The 22,575-nt window shown below is 33.5% G+C and overlaps 1 protein-coding gene across 5 annotated transcripts in view; it reads left to right on the forward strand.

Annotated features, from left to right (window-relative positions):
- Positions 1-20,340: 20,340 nt before the first annotated feature.
- Positions 20,341-22,575, forward strand: part of LOC114332976 (zinc finger protein 239-like) — a 61,782-nt gene continuing 59,547 nt past the window's right edge. The window contains exons 1-2 of one of the 5 annotated variants that reach the window (XM_050650198.1): positions 20,341-20,880; positions 20,959-21,084. In XM_050650198.1, the coding sequence (XP_050506155.1) occupies positions 20,769-20,880; positions 20,959-21,084 (238 nt within the window). In that variant the 5' untranslated portion in view covers positions 20,341-20,768. Of the gene's footprint in view, positions 20,899-20,958; positions 21,085-22,575 lie in introns of those variants that run through there. The other 4 variants (XM_050650197.1, XM_050650201.1, XM_050650200.1 and 1 more) reach the window with 4 other exon arrangements.

Below are 22,575 nucleotides of genomic sequence, written 5' to 3' on the forward strand. Positions count from 1 at the left end.
CAGGGTGTCCCGAAAAGATTGGTCATAAATTATACCACACATTCTGGGGTCAAAAATAGTTCGATTGAACCTAACTTACCTTAGTACGAATGTGCTCATAAAAAAAGTTGCAGCCCTTTAAAGTTACAAAATGAAAATCGATTGTTTTCAATATATCGAAAACTATTAGAGATTTTGTATTGAAAATGGATATGTATCATTCTAATGGCAGGAACATCTTAAAACAAAATTAAAGTGAAATTTGTCCACCCCATAAAAAATTTATGGGGATTTTGTTCCATTAAACCCCCCAAACTTTTGTGTACGTTCCAATTAATACATTATTGTGGTACCATTAGTTAAACATAACGTTTTATAAAACTTTTTTGTCTCCTAGTATTTTTTCGATAAGCCAGTTTTTATCGAGATGCGGCTTCTTTTTCAATATATTTACGTAAAAATTTTATGGGGGTTTTGTTCCTTTAAACCCCCCAAATGTTTGTGTACGTTCCAATTAAACTATTATTGTGGTACCATTAGTTAAACACAGTGTTTTTAAGACTTTTGCCTCTTAGTCTTTTTTTTATAAGTCACCTTTTATCGAGATGTAGCTTCTTTTTCAAAATATACCTAAAAATGTAAATTATAAATAAATTTTCAGATTATTAACAGGTCTCTATAGCCGTACCCATATACAAATATGTGGTGGATTCGACAAATATTCAAAATATCGCGATAAACACTGACATCGAAAAAGTACTAAGAGGCAAAAAAGTTTTAGAAACATTGTGTTTAACTAATGGTGCCACAATAATAATTCAATTGGAACGTACATAAAAGTTTGAGGGGGTTTAGGGGAACAAAACCCCATAAAATTTTTATGGGGTGCACAAATTTCACTTAAATTTTTTTTAAGATGTTGCTGCCATAATAATGTCACATGTCCATTTTTAATAAAAAATCTCCGAGAGTTTTCGATATATAAAAAAAAATCGATTTTCATTTTGTAACTTCAAAGGGCTGTAACTTTTTTTGTGTGTACTATTGTATATAGGTAAGTGAGGTTCAATAAATCTATTTTTGACCCCAGAATCTATGGTATAATTTATGACCAATATTTTCGGGACAACCTGTAGATATGGTAAGGTGGTAAATAATTCTTTTGAATAAGTGATTGTATTAAAATTTTTGTATTTAAGTTATAATTATTGCAATTAAAAAATATATGATTTAAGTCTCCGAAAGACCCACAGCTACATAATGAATTTTGTGTTATACCTAATTTGGATAAGTGAGCAGGAAATTTGTCCATTTAACAGTTCTCAACTATTGAAGTTGATTTCGTAAGAAAACCGCAGATGCTCTTTTATTTTGCAAACTTGAGGACTCGGTTCATTGAGTTTGACCATTAACAAAAGACATGTGTAAAATTTCATTAATTAAATATACATTTCATTGGGTTTTTCAATTATGAAAAAAGTGAATATCAATTGTCCTACTAAATGATTCTTTGTAAGAATGACATGACCAATGTGTATTATTGTTTATATCCCAAAACCCCAACTTGTACGTTTTAAAAAACAATAATAAAACCTGTTATTATTGAACAAACTTTATTCTGCTCACGGTGATTGGAAAGCAGGCGATAATTGAAATATTAGAAGAAAAATTATCTCTGTTTTTATTCATCCCTTAATTTTATCTTACCCATTTAAATTTAATGGTAGGGGAGCCCAAGCGGGGATTTTTGCAGTTACTCGAGCGCGTCAGATTATCACATGATGATGAGAAACCTTGTGCTCTGTAAATGTACCTACCATATATTGACTCTTAATACAGGGGAGTTTTTTAAGGTGGGACCGACAAAAAAATCTATCATTAGAAAAACTCAAAATTGTCATTAAGATAAGGTAAGTTAGTATGTACATGCAAAACGGTGTATATTTAAAAAATCTGACGATTTGACGGGGGCGTAAGGAAATGAGTGAGTCACAAAGTTTCACAAGAAAAAGCGAATATTTCTCGAAATAACATCAGATCGAAAAACTGAAGTTTTTGTACAAAATGTGTTGGTTTAGTATGAGTTTTGTACATTTTGTGTCACTATTCCAGTGCACTTAATACAAACATTTCTCTGGCAACACTGCATAAAAGTAGGTATGGTTCTACTTAAAATCCCTGTTTATAAATTTCAACTTATATCTCTTGATTTGATTTTCGTATAATTTTTAAACTTGTATTACCCTTCTATTATTAAGTTATTAGCTTTATTTTTCATAATTTTAATACATATTATCTACGGGCTTTTAATTGTTATTTTAGGTCTTGTTTTTGATATTTTTAATTTTGTACTGCTTTATAAATATTTGATATTAAATTAATAAAATGCTGCACAAAATCCTAGGACAACCTGAAACAGCTTTCTTCGTTGCATATTCACTTGATTTCTATCTAAAAACAAGTCAAAAGATGAACCTAACCTTGCACATCCTTACATAACTACAAAGTTATCTCATAACTTGAGCTTTAACGTCGCGTTATAAAGTGACAGTTGATATATCGAATAACTCAAGAACTGTCAAGAAATAACGCAAGTAGTTAAGTTAAATATGATACATCACAAATATCATCAACTAAGATGATATTACAGTAATCCCTCGTTATCCGCGGTTTCACTTATCCACTGTTGCGATATCTGTTGAATCTTTAATTAGAATTTTTAAAATTTTTAGTAAATGTACGGTTTTACTTCATGTTAGAAGTTTTTTAACTATATGGTATTGGCCATGAGCCGATGGGTAGAGGGGATTTGACAGCTTTCGCCAGCGCTGTTTGTGGCAGTTTTGTGCATTTATCTGATAAATTTAAATGACGCGCCATGGGTAGAGCAGCGGGGATTTGACGGTTTTGGCCAGCGCTGTTAGTGCAGCGTTGCCACATTTAGTAGATTTCTACTTTTTTGGTAGATTTTTGATATTTTTTAAAAAATTCTAGTAGGCAATATTTTTTAGTAGATTTTTGGTATATTTCAACATTTTCTTATGACAAAAATAACATTTGCTTTTAAATAGTATTTACCCCATTTCTAAATTAATTTTTAGACATTTTGTTACAATTTCCCAATGTCATTACCGAAAATAAGATTCAGGGGTGAGATTCTGTGTACAATCGCTAACACCGCCGACCGCTTTCTATCAATGTCAATATATTTGAATTTTTAGTTTTAATTCAAATATTTTCTTGTTTTACTAAAGGCTGTATGACACTATGCATTTTCTTGTATCATTTCTAATATCGTTTCTGATATGTCAAAAAAATGTATAGTGTCATACACAGATACAAGAAACGATATCAGAAACGGTACAAGAATTTGTGTCAGGCACAGATTCTTGTACAATAACTGCGCAAAGAGCAAAAACGTAAAACCTGCTGGTAAAACTTCTAAATGTCATAATGGCGGCTGAAAATGAGATCATATGATTTTTATGTCTTGATGAATTTATTTGTGTTTTTTGTAGGTATTATTTATACGCTGTGAGCTTCGCTTGTGTCGCTCCTAGCGGACTACTATTCAACTTTCACCGGTAATTTTTAAATTTATTATTTAATTGTTATCGCTTAATATTTACAACGCAAAAAGTAATTAAATTGTAATGGATTTTTTTAAGATTTTGCTAATCATTTTGACGTTCTATTGACAAAATATGAATATCTTACTTCGGATACTTTCACAATCATCGTGTAGATGGCGCTAAGATTAATGGATTAATAGATTAATAGAACATTAAAAAAACTTAAATTCAGTATTTAAAACGTAAGCATATTTAAGGTAAAAATATATACCACAGCTTTGACCAACTAATATTTTTTATAATTAATGTTTTTAATTTTTTAATCACTTTGACGTTTATGTCAAATTTCCGGTAAAGGTTTACAGACTTGTCACTACTGGCGTTCGCGAATTTGTAAATATCCCCTCTACGTACGAGCTCACAGCGGATAAATATTTTATTGATACTAAGGGCCGGTACTTTATGTCCCGGTTAAACCTCGGTTAGCTAACCGGGGTTTAATCGGGACAGAAAAGTACCTCATAGGGCCTCTTGCGTTGTAATAAAAGCAATTATAATCATTATTATAATTATTTATGAATATAATAATAAGTATAATTGCGTTTACGTCTATGTTATGCATATATTTCTGTCCCGATTAAACCCCGGTTAACTAACCGGCTGTTAACGGAGACATAAAGTACCGGGCCTTAATATACCGTTTGGTATGGACTACTGTTCTACTAATAACCATATATTTAGAATAACTTTGGGTTTCATATTGCATAATTTTTTAATAGAGGAAAATACAATAGTTCCAATTTGGATTAAATGCAAATATTTTAGCACAAATATCAAAACAAAATAAAAAACACAAATAATCAACAGTCAACGTAAAAATTCTAGTTATTATAACATTAAATTATTTGTTTTTAAAAGTTTATAAATTTTATAAAATCCTTAAAATCAGCTGTAGACGCAGTACTACCATACCAATGTAACGTGACAGGGTGACAAACAAAATTTCGACCAATCACGTGCCGAATTTCATACAGTTTTCGATACAAGAACTTGCATAGTGTCATACAGGGCACAAATGTACGTACAAGATATGATACAAGAAAATGTATACAAGAAACGATATTAGAAATGATACAAGAAAATGCATAGTGTCATACAGCCTTTAGTGTCACTTCAGCATCAACTAGCAAAACTAGAAAATAATTCAATTAAAGCTAAAAATTCAAATATTTTCACGACAATTGACATCGATAGAAAGCGAAGTGTAGATATCTACAGTGCACGGAATCTAGCCCCAGAACGTAGATGATGAATATTAAACAGAAATGAAACTGGATTCTGGTGTAACAAACTTGCAGATTTCAAGTAGCAGTGCAATCAGTACCTATTTCAGGTGTTATTGAAGAGTTCTGGCATTCGGTGAGCCTGTTAGAAGCTAACGATGGAAAACTAAAATATCTACATGTAACTTTGCAAAACAACAAATGTTGTGTTTGCGTGTTTCTAATGTAAAATGCGAAATAATTGTTTAGAGAATATGATCCAGACATGCAGATGTTAAAATCAGTGGATGACAAAATATTATATACAAATATTAAATATAAAACTGATAAAAATTAATAATAGTTGGTCATTTTTGTTCCCCAGTTAAAATATAAAAAAGTTTGGTTTTTGTTTACAAACAGTCATATTAATTTCTAGTTAAACTCCCTCTGTGGCTCAGTGGTAAGAGCGCCTACCTTTGGATCGAAAGGACCGAATGGTCGTGAGTTCGAATCTCACCAGGGTAGAGAATTTTTCGTTTATTATAAATTAATAAATGAAAATAGTTTCTATCCTTGTGGGATCGGTATCCACCGGAGGGACCGCAGACGTTCGGATACAATTAGCGTCTCTGCAAAGACAATGACATCGACTTTGCAAAGTAACAAGACACTTACTCAACACACACACATAACACTAGCTACCTAATTGGTAAAATCCACTGTACCATCACCATGCCAATGCCCATTAGTTGTCGAGGCATTAGCTAAATAAAAAAAATTTCTAGTTAGTCAGCTGTTATTTTTATTATAAAAAGTCTTAAATTATATACAAATATATTAATAAAGTTTTATGGTATATTTTAGTTTTTGATAAGTAGATTTTAGTAAGCTAAACTTGCAGTAGATTTTCTAAATAAAATGTGGCAACGCTGTGTTAGTGGCAGTTGGCAGTTTTGTTTTGTGCATTTGATAAACTTCATAAACTGAAATGGCGGATAATATGGATTTTTCAAAAAAGAAAACCAGATATTGCAGCTGTTGTATTGATTCATATAAAAATACTGAATATAACAGTACTGGATGCATTTATTATATTCGGAAACATTGCGTACATGTCCTGCATCAACTAAATCCTTTCCTTTTTTGGTGTTGCTGATTGAAATTGGATATCATGGGAAATAAGACTTGAATCCAGTATAGTGTTTAATATCCATTTTGATAGAATTCAAACAAATTACAAATTTTAATAAGCAAATCAGTAAGCACACAAAAATAAACAGAGGTAACATAAAATGTTAAATAATTCATTTAAACTTATTCTTTTCCTCAATGGTCTCTTGCGTAAGCAGTCATCCAGTCGCACGAACTTATATATTAAATATTAAAATTATAATGAATAAAATAAAAAAACATAATTCATTTTACTATTAATTCTGTGTATTCATTTAGTAATCAGGTTACAATAATATTTCAGTTCATAATTTGTGTCTTTCTAGATAAGTATGTATTTTTCTCGTTTTGTATATTTCACATACATAAATTTTATCAGAAAAGTGTAAGTTTCAAACCGCAAGATAGCGCTACCGTCGAAACTCACAGCCAATACAGCCAACCTAGGGAACTACCCCTTTTTAATTTGATGAGAATGTTTTATAATTTGACCACTCGCGTTAAATTACTCATGATACGCCACTGGCGCTTGTTCTTAGTAGTAATACTACGGCAATTAGTTTATAGTTCGGAAAGTGTAAAATACCGGCGAATGTAGACGCTGATCTCAGCGTCTTTATTTTTGTTGATATGATAATACTATTTCACAGATATACAATTTCATTATGTACTAATATACGTATCCAAATTGGGATTATATTTTATGTCATATTCGCCAACCACGGTTTCACCAACCGCACATGTCTCTTCGGACCGTAAGGCGGCACACATAGTGAAAGCGGTTTCCGCTAGCGGGCAAACCGCGCGGGTATGGTAACACAGTGAAGACGGGTAAAAGCGAGAGAGATCGTTCAAATCTGGCAGTTGCGTCTACTACTTGTAGCAAAATGTCGTCTTCCGATGATGATATAATTGCTTTAGATTCTGTTTTGACTAAACTGGAAAGAAAGAGAGTTGATGTACATCCTATTAATCGAGAAAGATTAATTTATGGAGAATATCATCTATTTCAAAAATTAAAAGATAATGAACGATTCTTCCAGTATATGAGAGTGACTCAAGAGACTTTTAAATATATTTTGGAGAAAGTGGAGTATCGTTAAAAACAATATTAAACGCTCAACTTACAGTCAACCAACAGAATATCGAAAGAGTTGAGAATATACATATCTGGGTACGAATTTAAATAGCGAATGGGACTACTCAGAAATTAAACAGCGAATAATAAAAGCGAAAGCAGCATACTTTAGAATGAGACCCATTTTCAACAGTCGAGACATATCATTAAAAACAAAATACCGTCTGTTGAAATGCTATATATTCACAGTTCTGCTCTACGGAATGGAAGCTTGGACACTAACTGTTACATCTATGAATCGGCTCGAAGCTTTCGAAATGTGTTATAGGAGCATCTTACGTATATCCTGCGTTGACCGAATTACTAACGTGGAATTCCTGCGTAGAATGGGGAAAGAGTGTGAATTTCTCATAACCATCAAAACAAAAAAATTAGAATATCTAGGACATGTAATGAGAAATCAAGAACGTTACGGCCTTCTCCAACTGATTCTCCAAGGGAAGGTATGTAAATGGTAAAAGAGGACCGGGAAGAAGACGCATTTCCTGGCTTCAAAATTTACAAAAGTGGTATAATACCACTACCACTGAACTGTTCCGCGCTGCGGTAGACAAAGTCAAGATAGCCATGATGATCGCCAACACCCGGAACGGATAGGCACTTTAAGAAGAAGAAGGAGTATCGTTTAATTAAAAACTGGTGTAATTTACATAAGCAGGCTATCCTTCCGGAAGAAAGGCTTGTTATAACATTGAGGTAAGTAGTTTTATTTTTCAAGTACTGATTTAGTTAATAGTTAATACTGGAATGGTTTTAGAAATACCTAAGTCACACAAAATTACGGTTTCAATAAGATTGACTTTATTACTTTTGTTTATTATAATGTACAATTATTTATAAAATTAATCCATGGAGAACTATTGATTCTTATTATAAAAGAGCGAATAAACTAAATTATCATTGCAGTAAACATTAAAACCGCGCGGAAAAAACTAAATTCTCATTCTAGCAAAAGCGGTCAGGCGGGTTGAGGCGGTTGGCCCGCGCGGACCTGCTTTGACTATGTTCGTGTACATTTAAAGACGTGCATTCTTTTTGAAAACGTTTAAAAGCGGGTCCCGCTAGCGGAAACCGCCTCCACTGTGTGAGCCGACTAACCCTCGCGGTTGAAGAGGGATTACTGTACTAACCTCGGATTTCACGCCTATTAGGTGGCCGTTATCATTTTCGTATATGATCTTACGTTCTTTTGCTAGGAGGTGAATGGGGAGCGTACCCGCAATCACCTGTAGGGCTATCGTCGATGTAGTCCGGTATGCACTTACTACCTTCAGGAGGAGTTTTCTTTGACTTCTCGTTAATATTACGTGATCGTGATGTACCGGTGAAAGGTGAAGAGGTTCTCCTCCAGTACATCCCAATCCCTGATCTTTTTGGCAACACCACCGCTAGCTATGGTGACATATATGTGGCTTTTCGATGTATCTGTCACAAAGGTTGGTTTTCCATTGTTTTAGCACTATGAGGTCCGCCGAGAAGATCCACTTATTCCAAAGTTCACCCCTCTCGTCATTTTGGGGGATCTCCATAGAATGGACTTTGCATTTATGTCTCCGGCGACTAAAAAATGTTTCTCCCTAAAAGTGTCTATTATATACTCCGCGTGTTGTCTGTAACGCTCTCTAGTAATATTCGGGGAAATATAGAATGCTATGTATTATAGTTATTTTATCGATTTTTATTGTTACAAACCCCTCTTTTCTTACAATTTTATTGATTCACACATTTCTATTTAGTATTTTTATCGCTACGCCGATGTTATTATCATATATCCAACCTTTATTCGCAGCTATTCTCGTATTAGGTTCTGGGACAATCAAGAGATCTGCTTCTATCTCCAAGGCTTTCGCGTGAATTATTAAGTGGTGTGTTAGCTTTGCTCTTCCGGCGTTGACTTGTAATATTTTTAGTCTCTTTGTCCCTATTGCAGCCGTTTTTAATATCTACCAGTAACTTGTTACGTCACTTAGATGGGTGGTGGTGTCCGTTATTGTGACTATCCAACGATAATTTTCTGGACACTATCCGGCGACAGTTCGTCCACCTTCTGACTTGCGGTTTCAGGTGTTCGAGCCTCGCCGAGTGTCATCTGTAGGTCGTCGCAGGCTTTCGAAAACTCTCATCATAAGAGGGTCCTCGAAAACCTCGACCTGTCGCACTGTAGGTACGTCGCAGGCCTGGTCAAACTCGTTTAAAACTGAGTCCCGCGCAGTTTCTGTATTTTGCGGGGGTTTCAGAGTATGCGATTCCTCGACGAGGGCTGTATCTTTTTTTCAGGTTCAACAGAAGGAGAAGCAAAGTGGATTAAGGAACTATGCCCTTGTTCGCTCTTTCTTGCCCCTTTTTAGGGCGATTTTGAATTCTGGACAGTCCATGCTGCCCGTCCTGTGCTGTGAGTTACATAGAACACACTATTCGACATCATTGCACTCCTTTATATTGTGCCCGGCTTTTCCACACCGGTAGCAAGTGCCTCTTCGGTCTGGTCCTTTACAAACATTTTTGCTGTGGGTGTATCCCCAACACTTGCTACACCTCATTACCTTGAGTCTCTTTTCTATTTGACATCTTACGATGCCAACTCTTAGGATAAGCACAGAACAAGTAAGTCGCGGTGGAGCTGTAGCTGTCGGTCGCGGTCGATGTCGACATCCATGTAAAACAAACACATTGTAATGAATGGAAGCGAACAGAGCAGGTAAGTCGCGATGGAGGTTTAGCGCGATGCCATCCAGGAGGTTTACATCGATGCTTTTGAAAATCACTTGGTTTTAGGTACATGTCGTTCGAGGCCAAGTTGTCATTACCTGCGCTAGGTACCCGAGTTGCTACTTTTTATATAATTCTTTTTTCGTATTTGTGGTGTCCACCATAGATATATAATACTCTAGATTGCGCCTTACGATCTTAAAATGGGTGACGGTTGCGACAGAGATAAATGAGCCTATTTGGTCGGTAGTCTCTTTCTAATTCAAGGGGAGTATCGACGACGTCACTATCCTACTCTGTCGTCGAGTATTTTAGATGGTTTGACAGTTCGAGCGGATGGCGACGAGAACTGGTCGTTTGTCTTCGGACGTGGATAATCCTGGTTCGAATCCCATACCAATCTTTACTTTTTTTATTTTTTATTTAATCAATATTGCGTTTATTAGATATTATTACATCTCTAAAGTAAATCTATGCAAAGAAATATATAACAAATAAGAAAAACTGTGTAGGTACCTATAGATTTTTAAAAATATAAAAGCCAATGTTATTTTTTGAATAAGTTAATTGTAGAATAGTATAAAGTAATTGTTAAAAATATTCGTAAACAATTACCAATAATTAATATCAACATAATGTACCATCGATTTATTAATTGAATCGGTCATTTCAAAAACAACATATTCCTAATTTTACAGAAGAGCAAAGAAAACTAACTATATAGTCGAAAGATGGATGAAATAGATGACATCAAAATTCAGTTATATTGTAGTTTTGTTCCTAATGTTTTTACTGGACTGGTGTCGTTTTTGCACACAACGTTTATCTTAAAGGAGTCTATTTCTCTCCAGAGGCGGCTCTAGCCCATGTGGCGCCCGTGTGCAGTCGATGCCCTGGCGCCCTTTGGTAGACACACAGTCAAAATGGAATACATAGTTGAATAGGTATTTACCTACCTAGTACTAGTATAGTCGGTTCACTAAACTCAGACACAACTGGCTAGTGATTTTAATCGGTAATATTTTTGTTTTTGGCCAATTTTGCCAAAAATACTTACCACTATTTAATAATTATTAACTATTTAGTAATTATTTTTTTGCCAATTTTACTAAATTGGCAAAATTAGTTAATAAATTAACTAGCCAGTTTAGACAAGGCGAAAACGGCGGGTTCGTTGGGAAAAATATTCCCATGAGATTTTTTGCATAATTACATTCGTGAGACATCCCAGAATAAGGTTCAAGAAGTCGCCCACGTGAAAAGTGGGCCAAATTTTTTTTAACAATTTTTTTTAATCAAATTGCAAAAATCAATATTTTTGGCCCGGACAATTTTTTTGTAGGTTTTTTAGACCATTCTGGATAAAAAGGTCTCTTATAATTTTTCTCTAAAGTTGATCGTTTTCGAGTTATAAGCAATTTAAAATTAAAAAAAAAACGAAAAATGGCGATTTTCAAGGCTTAAATGAAAGTCAGAAAGTGACTAAATCAAAGTTTAATGCCCCCCCTACAAGATCCCGAAGAAATTTTTGTCATTCATTTATTACTAAGCTGTTATTTTTAAGTAATAATATTGAGCGCCATGCACGTGGTAGGCGGCCATAAATGTGAGTGCAAGTAAGATGCACAATTGGACTGCCAGAGTGGCATCTCTCTCGCACTCGGCATTTACGGCCGGCTACCACGTGCATGGCGCTCAATAATATTACTTAAAAATAACAGCTTAGTAATAAAATGACAAAAATTTCTTCGGGATTTTGTAGGGGGGGCATTAAACTTTGATTTAGTCACTTTCTGACTTTCATAATAATATAATAATAATAAGTAAATACGTAAATACACGAGTAAATAGTACTTATTACTTTCATAATAATAACTTTTAACCGAGTTGTTAATCTTTGAAAATCGCCATTTTTCGTTTTTTTCAATTTAAAATTGCTTATAACTCGAAAACGATCAACTTTAGAGAAAAATTATAAGAGACCTTTTTTATCCAGAATGGTCCAAAAAAACCTATAAAAAAATTGTCCGGGCCAAAAATATTGATTTTTGCAATTTGATTAAAAAAAAATTGTTAAAAAAATTTGGCCCACTTTTCACGTGGGCGACTTCTTGAACATTATTCTGGGATGTCTCACGAATGTAATTGTGCAAAAATATCTCATGGGAATATTTTTCCCAACGAGTCCGCCGTTTTCGCCTTGTCTAGTTGTGTCTGAGTTTATTTAGCGAACCGACTATACATAGAGTAGGTATTAGAGGGTATTAGGTACGCTTATAATGTAAACAACAATCCGGATGCAAATAGTGCAATATTAAATGATGTTGGGAGCCAATAGGTATTCACGGCATCAGGACAACCTACCCAAATCTGCTAAAAATATTTAATTAAAAATGAACTTTTTTATCTATGAGGTAAGATTGAAAATTGGTTGAGTAAATTTAACAGGTTTGAGTACACGAGTAAATAGTACTTATAGGAAGGAATTGGTTAGATAAATAAAAAAAAACAACTTTGTGATTTGTGATTATTTAAAAAAATAATAATTTATTAACGAATTATTACAGGACGCACATACTACAACATTGTCGATAAATTCACATTGTCACGATAATTGAAATATCATTGAGATACATTAGAGATACATTAGAGATAAATTAGAGATTAAGAGAATATGAAGTATGTTCAGTATGACTTAGATGTTAGATGAAAAGGGAGATAGGAAATAGAGGATAACAAAAGACGGCGCCAAACAAGTTTTTAACGTGGAAAACAGGTAAAACAAATAGAGATGATAATTATTAATGAAATATTAAAGAAAATAAAATAAAATAATTATTTAAAAATAAAATAGCAAAGATGTGACGTTTGTAACGTTACAACATATACTTATAAAAAAAGATACTTTTCGTGCTTTTGCATTAGTAAAATCTTGAATAATATCGTTTACTTCAATTTTTAGTCCCAAGAAATTTGACCTTTATAGGTTCCACAACTGATTTAGGAATCATTGTCGGTATGTCTTCGAACGAATCAAAAGATTGCCGCCCGTCCGATGGACGCATAGCCGGGCGGGCGGCAATCTATAAAACGCGATTAAGTGCCAATGTAATTTTTCATTAATCGTTTTAAAGCATATTTTATGTTAAAACAACGTAAAGGACCCGCTCTTTGGCGCTCGGCGCCCCCAACATCCCAGCGCCCGTGTGCACCGCACACCCTGCACAATAGGTAAAGCCGCCTCTGTTTCTCTCAAAAAGTTAGTTTCTGAAAATTGTGGACTTTGCTGTTTTTGAAATGACCGATTCAATTATAAGTAATTAGACGTTATTTTTATTTATGAAACTATTGTTACAATTTTTTTAAAAAAGTAGAAGCAAAACAAACATTCACATCATTCGAATTATTCGAATAAGGACGAATTTATATTAATAACGAATGACTTTTATTTTACTATGCAGTTCACATATTATGTATTCCAATATTAACTTACTATACATACATTATTTATTATCTGCTAGATTTACTTAGGTCCATTTTTCAGATGTAAGAATATCTAATAAACGCAATATTGATTAAATAAAAATAAAAAAAGTAAAGTTGGTATGGGATTCGAACCACGATTATCCACGTCCGAAGACCAAAGACCATTTCCCGTCACCACCCGCTCCAACTGTCAACGAATATTACTCGATAAAGTGGGATATTCACGTCGTCCATATTCCCCTTAAATTAAAAAGAGACTACCGACCAAATAGGCTCATTTATCTCTGTCGCAACCGTCACCCATTTTAAGATCGCAGGGCGCAATCTAGAGTATTATATATCTATGGTGTCCACATCTAAGAATATTAAACAATTTAGACGGCATGAAAACCTTTATTCATTATACTAAATGAACATATGCTAATATTGTAGGTTATCTGTGTAGTTGGTCATAGATAGATTTGTAGAGGTGGGAAGTAACATAACTGTTACAGGTAGCATACATTACATCCCTCCACACCAAGATCCGAATATAAAAACCACATTGTCATAGTCTTAATTATAAATCTAAACGATCAGGCGGTCTGATGGTTCTTCTCAATCTTTCCTTAATATTAGGTGACTGCAACCCAACGGTTGATTGTGATGCACTGTCTTTAATTGACGAAGGAACCGCACTGATATCTTCACTCGAAAATTCGGTTTCAACACTACCGGACACTCCTTGGGTCTCACTGGTATTTTTTAAGGTTACCAAAGCTTCAGTTTCACTTAAAGGTAATGGCAAACTTACAGAAGTACTTGGAACTGAACTTAGTGGATCACACGTATCTCTATCCTTGTCATCAGAAATTTTAGATATTTCTTCATCGTAAAAATGACCACATTTAACAATTTGGTCCAAATGTCTTTTCCATTCAAGACTTGGATTATCTAAAGGCTGACATAGAAATGTCTGATGTCCTAATTTTCTAACTATTTTACTCTTTGCCCATTTAGGCTTTTGTGCATTTACCCTGTAATCCCTAACATAAACATCTTCTCCTTCTATAAATTCTACCACCCTATTACCTTTATGGTATTTTATCTGTTGTTCTCTAGCTCTCAATGTCTTATCGTTAAATGTCAAAAAGTCAAATCTGGTTTTAATTTTACGCCCAAACATGAGATAGGCAGGAGTTTGAAATGTCACTGAATGAGGGGTAGTTCTGTAAGAAAATAAATATTTTGAAATCAACTCAGATATACTCTTGCTCTGGGAGCCTGTTAACATTTTGTTTATTGCATATTTTAGGGTTTTAACTGAGTTTTCGGCCGCTCCGTTTGTCGCTGGATGATAAGGAGCTGAAGTTTTATGAATAATGCCATTATTATTATATAACAATGATACAAACTAGAGACGTATGGCGTAGATATATTAATATTATGTGACACATGACAGAAGCTCGAAACAAATGACAGTCGATGAAAAGCCCTATGGAACTGATGTTCGGCAGCTTCTAATAAAAATAACTTGGAATATCTACTAGATAGGGGCAACTACTCCGTTGCACTTCTATCGGAAACATGGTTTAAAGCAGAAAAATATTATAATTTTAAAGGCTTCAACAATATTCGCTGTGACCGGGACGACGGGTACGTCGGCTCTGCCATTTTATTAAAATCAGACTTAATATACCAAGAAGTCTCAATTCCAACTACAATCAACTTTGAGCATACTTGTTTCTCGGTTAATTTTCCATATATACATAAAAAATATTTACTTCGTTTCAGTATACTTTAAACCGAGAACTAGAATATCATTACAACAGTGGACTAACTTTTTGGAACAAATTCCAAAACCATTCATAATTGGGGGCGACTTTAACGCACATAGTTTGGAATGAAACGATGGATATGACGACATCTATGGCAAGATTCTTTTGGAAGCTATCGAACAATGCAACCTAGTAATTATGAACGACGGATCACCTACATTAGCAAACAATAAGAAGTCAGCTGTAGACCCTCTGTACACAGGATCTGACACAACTAATTACGTGGTCTACTTTAGAAGAATTGGAAAAGACTGTCAAGACCGCGTCTCACCATCAAATAATTTGATCAAACAGTTTGAGCAAACTCCGGAAGTACGTCAAAGTGACGTCACAATTGCAGTTTTTTTGAAATTCTAAAAATCTGTGCTCTCACTATCAGTCTAGTTTGATCAAATTTTTTGTATTGAGTTGTCTAACTTGTGTGTACTTTACTTAAAATTAAAATTTTTCATTATTATCCACAATGAACACTCAGGATGTGACGTCACTAACTGTCACTTTCAGTTTGCTCAAACCAGTTTGATCAAATTATTTAATGGTAGGACGCGGCCTTAAGACTTGAACACACTTCTAATTAGGTCAAAACGGCAAACAGGTGTATGTTCTCAAAAAACTTTTGATAGTGTGTAAAAAATATTTTATTATCAGCTAAGTACTTTCAACACATAACGTGCCATCATCAGAGCTTCCTAAAAGGACATTTAAGATAAGATTTTTTTATATAAAAAATGAGTGAAAAACTTACGTCCTCTTATAAATACTTCATAGAAGAGCAATTGCTAAACGACACAATAAAATACATAGATACTGGGGAAAAGCCACAGATATAGGGTATAACAACCCCTTAAAATGAATAAATCACATCTAAATTCTTTGATATATTAAAAAGACAACATGGCTGAGTCAAACCATTTTGAGCCCACGTGAACAGCTCAGCTGAGGCTGAGGAAGACTGTCATTTATTAAAATGATAAAGAAGGTACCACAATCTTAAGCGACCTCTATATTCGTACATAATAATTAAAATTAATTAAAAAATTGAAAATGACTAAAAAGCCATGTATAGGTTAAATGAATTTAAAGTTAAGATACTAAATTTTTTAAAGTTAAATTTTCAAAAATTACTAATATTAATATTGAAGTGAATATAAATTATCAAAATTCTTCAAAAAAAAATGTTATAGTTTGACCAAGTGTAGAAGAAGTTAGATGAAATCAAACCTAGGAGAAATTTCATTTGATAAGCTAAGAGTTTGAAAGCTGTTATTTTATAAATTAACAATCTTATTATTTAATTCAGACAAATCTCACATAATTTATTTGTTTAGAAATATGTATTCAATGAAAGAAAACTCGAGAATACCTAATAGACTAAGAGCCGCTATATGTGAAAATTCTTAATCATTTTAGGCACGACGGGACCCTATAACTTAAATAGTAGAACCTAAAAGAAAACGTTTGAGCACTGTGCCGTCACTTTTCAGTGGCACATGCGTCTACAGTGACGCATCACACTTTCCACTTATGGACGGGATACATAAATTAAAAAATACCCTCCCTCATTACCAGAATTTAATTTTTTTCATTTTTTTAAGTTTTATGTGATTAAGACATAAGATTCATCGTAATTTTAACCTACCACCCCCTTCTCCCTGCCCCCACCATCAAAAAATTTATTTTTCGATTTTATTTTTTTTTTTTGGTGGGATGCAATCAATTTTAAAACTTCAAAAAATTTACACGCATAGTTAAGGCTTTTATAAAACACGTCTATATTTTATAGACCTGTAGGTTGAATGTACATAACCAAAAAAAAATTTTAAAGTTTTTTTTTGAAAAAAAGTATATAACTTTTTTTTGGGGATAGTTATCAAACACTATATTTCTAATTTTTTTCAGATTTTTCTGTAAAGGCTGTATGACACTATACATTTTCTTGTATCATTTCTAATATCGTTTCTGATATGTCAAAAAAATGCATAGTGTCATACACAGATACAAGAAACGATATCAGAAACGATACAAGAATTTGTGTCAGGCACAGATTATTGTACAAGAACTGCGCCAATTTCTGCGCAAAGAGCAAAAACGTAAAACCTGCTGGTAAAACATCTAAAATGTCATAACCAGTGTTCTCAGACCTCCTGAAATTTCAGGAGACCTACTGATGGCGACCCTCGCCTACTGATCTACTGATGGCGTCTTTAAACCTCCTGATGAAGTGATGAAATTCTGAAAATCATCTGGTTTTGTTCCAACTCGATACAAAACCGTTCTTGAATGATTACGAGGATGCGCAGTAACGAAAAATGTGTTACTGCGCAGCATTATTCGTCATTGCGCATGCGCGTAACGATTCAAGAACGGTTTTGTATGGAGTTTGAATTTTTCAGAATTTTATCCTATTTTATTTTTTTTATTTTTATGCTTTAGCCGCCATCTAGCGTTGCCACAGCCGTCCCTTACAGATTTTATAGAGTTGCATTTCCCCCAAAAGTCAACAGATGGAACTTAATCAGCTATTTTCTGTGTATTGTACCTGTGTATAAGTATAAACGTAAAAAATACCCCCCCTCCTTGCTGATTGGTGGCGTCCACCAACTGATTCTACTGATTTTTCGTGGCGACATCTAGTTGCCTATCTATAAACGTAAAGACTGAAACTACAGAATTCTACCAATTTTTGAGGCGAGCGAGTCTCCTGAAATCTCCTGATCGTTCGTGGCGACACCTCCTGATCCTCAAAAAAGTCATCTGGGAACACTGGTCATAACTACTTACTCATAATGGCGGCTGAAATGAAAATGGGATAATGTATTGATGAATTTATTTGTGTTTTTGTAGGTATTATTTATAAATCTTTTATTGATACTTAATATACCGTTTGGTATGGACTACTGTTCTACTAATAACCATATATTTAGCTCCTAGTAAAGTTCAAACTATAAATTTAGGTTTCATGGTGCATAATTTTTTAATAGACGAAAATACAATAGTTCCTAATTTGGATCAAACTGAAGATAATTCTAATGCAAATATTTTAGCACAAATATCAAAACAAAATAAAAACACAAATAATCAACCTCAGTCAACGTAAAATTCTGGTTAACATTAAAATGTTAATTATATAAAAGTTTATAAATTTTATAAAATATTTAAAATCAGCTGTGTCTGTAGATGCAGTACTACCATAACGTGACACAGGGTGACAAACAAAATTTCGACCAATCACGTGCCGAATTTCATACAATTTTCGATACAAGAACTTGCATAGTGTCATACAGGGCACAAATGTACGTACAAGAAATGATACAAGAAAATGTATACAAGAAACGATATCAGAAACGATATTAGAAATGATACAAGAAAATGCATAGTGTCATACAGCCTTTACGAATCATGATTAGTGTGATAAAGCTCAGTAGATCCGCTACAGTAAAGTAATAGATAGCAATAAAAGTTAGTAACAAAAATTGTTGCAAACTTTGAGCTTCATATTATAAATTTAGTTAGAATGTTACAGGGCGTTCGATACCATAGTGGCAGATCAAACTTATGTTTTTTAAATGGAACACCCTATATTTTATTTTATGTTCGAAATCTTCTTAACTTCTCCATCACAAAAATATAAAGGTTTAATATGTTATACAGGGTATTCACAAAGTTATAACCAATTATCTATGAAAATCGTAACAAGTTCAACTCCCTGTATAAATAAAAATAAACACAACAGCATTGGTTTATACAGTTGAGTCCGCGAGTATTTACCCGTGTGTCATTTAAAGCATACGAAATAAGTCGGAAATCTTTTCACGCAACAACAACTGACAGAAAGTGGCTACTGTTCCGATTAGGGGTTTTATTATAAAATTTGACGTTATCAAATATATAGAATGTCAAATGTAAGTTTTGCTTCAAAATTTTTGTGCAGAATTACAGCTACATTTGAAGTAGCTTAATAAATTCTTTTATTATTATTGATTAATAAATAAATAAACAATTTATAAAAAAATTCAATAACATATTATATTTTTGTTATTTTATTCACTTTGACGGAAATCTAAACACAATCATTTCTTTACTGTGTGAATGACGTTAGCTTTGTATCTTTTAAATATTAATTGCCAAAATATAATTATTTTCCTTAAAATTTCAGAGCCCAATATAAAATTAGTTGTGAAAACAACTGTTGGTGTAATATAAAGAAACTTCAAAACGCAAAAATTCGACAAAAACCGCTGACTGAGAGCCACAAATGTAAACAAAGCAGAAACGTCAAACAAATTGTGCTTAAAATATGAAAACATACCGAATCGTCTTTTTTTGTACCTATCTCTTTTCAATGCACTTAGTCTAGATCAGTGGTTTTCAATGTTTTTGAGCCATGTACCACCAAAATTCTTATAATTATTTTTGGTACCACCTAGCTGAAGATCTATGGAGGTAGATAATCTAATTAACTACAAATATGCTGAATTTTGGCAGTGGTTTTGTGTTTTGTGTACCACCGCACCTAATGAAATGTACCACCAGTGGTACATGTACCACAGATTGAGAACCCCTGGTCTAGATGGTTCATAAAAATAACATGTATTTTTAATTAATAACAAACGGCAGCTGGTTTGTCATGAGTTTCATGCGTGGAAGAGAATGATGCTAGATAAAAAGTATGTGTTTTATCTCGCCAGGTATTAATGACGCACGGGTAAAGACTCGCGGACTCAACTGTAAACTGGTATAACTAACTTACGTATAAAAATTATTTTAACAGTGTTTTGTACATGTCATGTCAACTAAATATTTATTTTGCCTACCTGAATACATATGCTTTTATATACACATTGATTTATTACAATAATTAAGTTTGAACATCTGAATAGTTCTGCTTTCCTTCCCCTAATAACAAATATTTTTCTATCAAACAAACACTAAACATATCACTAAATACATAATGACGTCACTGGCTTGATGAAGTTTAATTCGCGTGTATAGTATTTTTACTACAAAAACGTTATTACGTAGGTCAAAATTTTTGACGTAAAAGAACTGTCAAAACATTAGAATGTGACTTTTCATTATTGCCATGTTTATAATTAACATGGCAATAATGAAAAGTCACATTCTAATGTTTTGACAGTTCTCTTACGTCAAAAATTTTGACCTACGTAATAACGTTTTTGTAGTAAAAATACTATACCTAACTTTTTTATTTGCGTACACGTTAGCGTGTACCTAGACACAGCGTTCCCGTACGTTGTCGGTCTTTTCAACACTTCAAAGTAAACAAATATTCGCCGTGGTGAATCTCGAATATGTGGTGCAAGGTGCTTGCCGTTTAACGAACACTTTCATGAGCACTCAAATATTTGATATTTAGCAAGCACTTGTTCAGTAATTGCCAAATACCGCATATCTGGCGCCGCCTTTAATTGCCTCCCAGTGGTGACATAAACGTCAAAGTCTTGAAATGCCCTATTAACTCAGAAATGTCCAAAAAGAGATATGACATATGACATGACTGACAAGTTTGTTGATTGTTGTATCCATATCCATTTCCTAGCGAATAGCGATTTTGTTTTTAGTTTGTTTATTGTTTATTTGTTACTTTAACTTTACGATTGTTAGCTTAGCTATGGAGTGTAACATTAAAATCAAGGAAGAGTCTGTTGAATGTGGCCAAAGGTACATAGAGAATCAGCTATTCACATCAACCAATCTTGAGGACATAAAGAATGGACCAGCTGGTAATTCAAGTAACACAAGTAAAATATAATAATTGGTATAGTACTAAACAATGAAATGTAATTCTTATTTTTTAATAGCTAGGGCAGTAAAAGCTGAAATTAAGAAAGAGTTCCTTGAAAGTGATCCAAGATATATAAAGGGTGAGGTATTCACCTCCTTTGATCTGAGAGACTTAAAGAAGGAACCAGATGAGTATAACTCAGGTAAGTACTTAAGCTAGCCCTCCACTTACGGCGATTTTTTAGTCGCAAAGATTAAACACATTGTTTCAAATGTAAGTCAATCCATTTGCCACTAAATAATCACACTGATTAAGAAAACTCAACCTATCCTATTTTTACAGTGACGCGATAGTCGCTCTTCCACAATGAATCATAGGGACAAGCATATACTAAAATCACAATAAAGATGCACTAGGAGTAAACACACCAAGACATGTCAGATGTTACGAGGAGCAATCCTGAATCATGATTTACAATGTATAAACTTTGTAAATCATCATTTGGGATTTACAATGTATATAGTGATGAGTGCGCTAATAACTGGCAAAATAACACAAAAGATAGAATACATAATACATTGCGAAACAAAAAGAGATGAAACTAGTGGAGGTGGAAATTATCGTTATAAGCGTATAAATAATTAACATTATATTACATAAGGTTTGTTATAAGACTAGTCAAACTAGTCAGAAACCATCAGCAAACAGTTGGTCAGTGAGAGAACATAATACAGTCACCAGTGATATCCCCTCTACTTGCGCTGGTCCACTATTCGCTGATGGTTTCAAACCATTTGAAACTGATGCTAGAACAAGCCTATAGTTTCCCACCTTTAGACGTCTGTGACAGAAGTATTTTATAAAATTCTACTGTCACAGTGACAGTTGTCATACTCCTGTGATACGTCTAAAGGTGGAAAACTATGTAATGTAATCTTAATTTATAAGTTTATAACGAAAATTTTCACCTCCACTAGTTTCATCTCTTTTTGTTCCACAATGTATTATGTTTTCCATCTTTTACGTTATTTTGTCGGTTATTAGCATGCTCATCACTGTATATATTGTGCATCTTTGTGATTGTAGTATAGACATGAATCCACTTATGATTGTTTAGTCGCGATTCTGAAGGCATAAGCCTGGTGTGTCGTATATTTCATTTTGAATTTTTATAAAATGTTAGACGAAGATTATGCTGGAAATTATGTTGGGGCATCTTGAGTACTATTGATTCAGAGCAGTTTATTAACCCATTAGTTCCCAAGCTTAGAAAAAAAATAAATAAATTGTGTTTTTTTATTGCATTTTTTTGTTAAGAATATACTTAATACTCATTTATCAAGATAAAAAAATAAAAGTCCTTAGTTTGTTTATAACAAAATGTTGCATATATGCAACAATGGATTTCCCAGAATATTTTTTTTAATTCTTAATTACTGTGAAGTTGTTAAATGTAGTTTGGATGTACCTAGATGATTTTACACTTCACGCACATATGAGTCGTATAATTCCAATATCTGCTAAGTCCACTTTTTGCATATTTTGAACTATCTTTGTTTTTAGATAGTCTGTGCAATTTTTTAGATGTTATTATGTTCATTTTATACCTAAAACCGCCAGCTCCTGACTAATTTTGACAGTAAAGTTAATAATTTTTTCCAAAACCCGCCAGTTCCTTTCATTCTGAAGGTTT

Source organism: Diabrotica virgifera, chromosome 5 (assembly GCF_917563875.1).
Source record: "Diabrotica virgifera virgifera chromosome 5, PGI_DIABVI_V3a".
Classification (NCBI taxonomy): Eukaryota; Metazoa; Arthropoda; class Insecta; order Coleoptera; family Chrysomelidae; genus Diabrotica; species Diabrotica virgifera.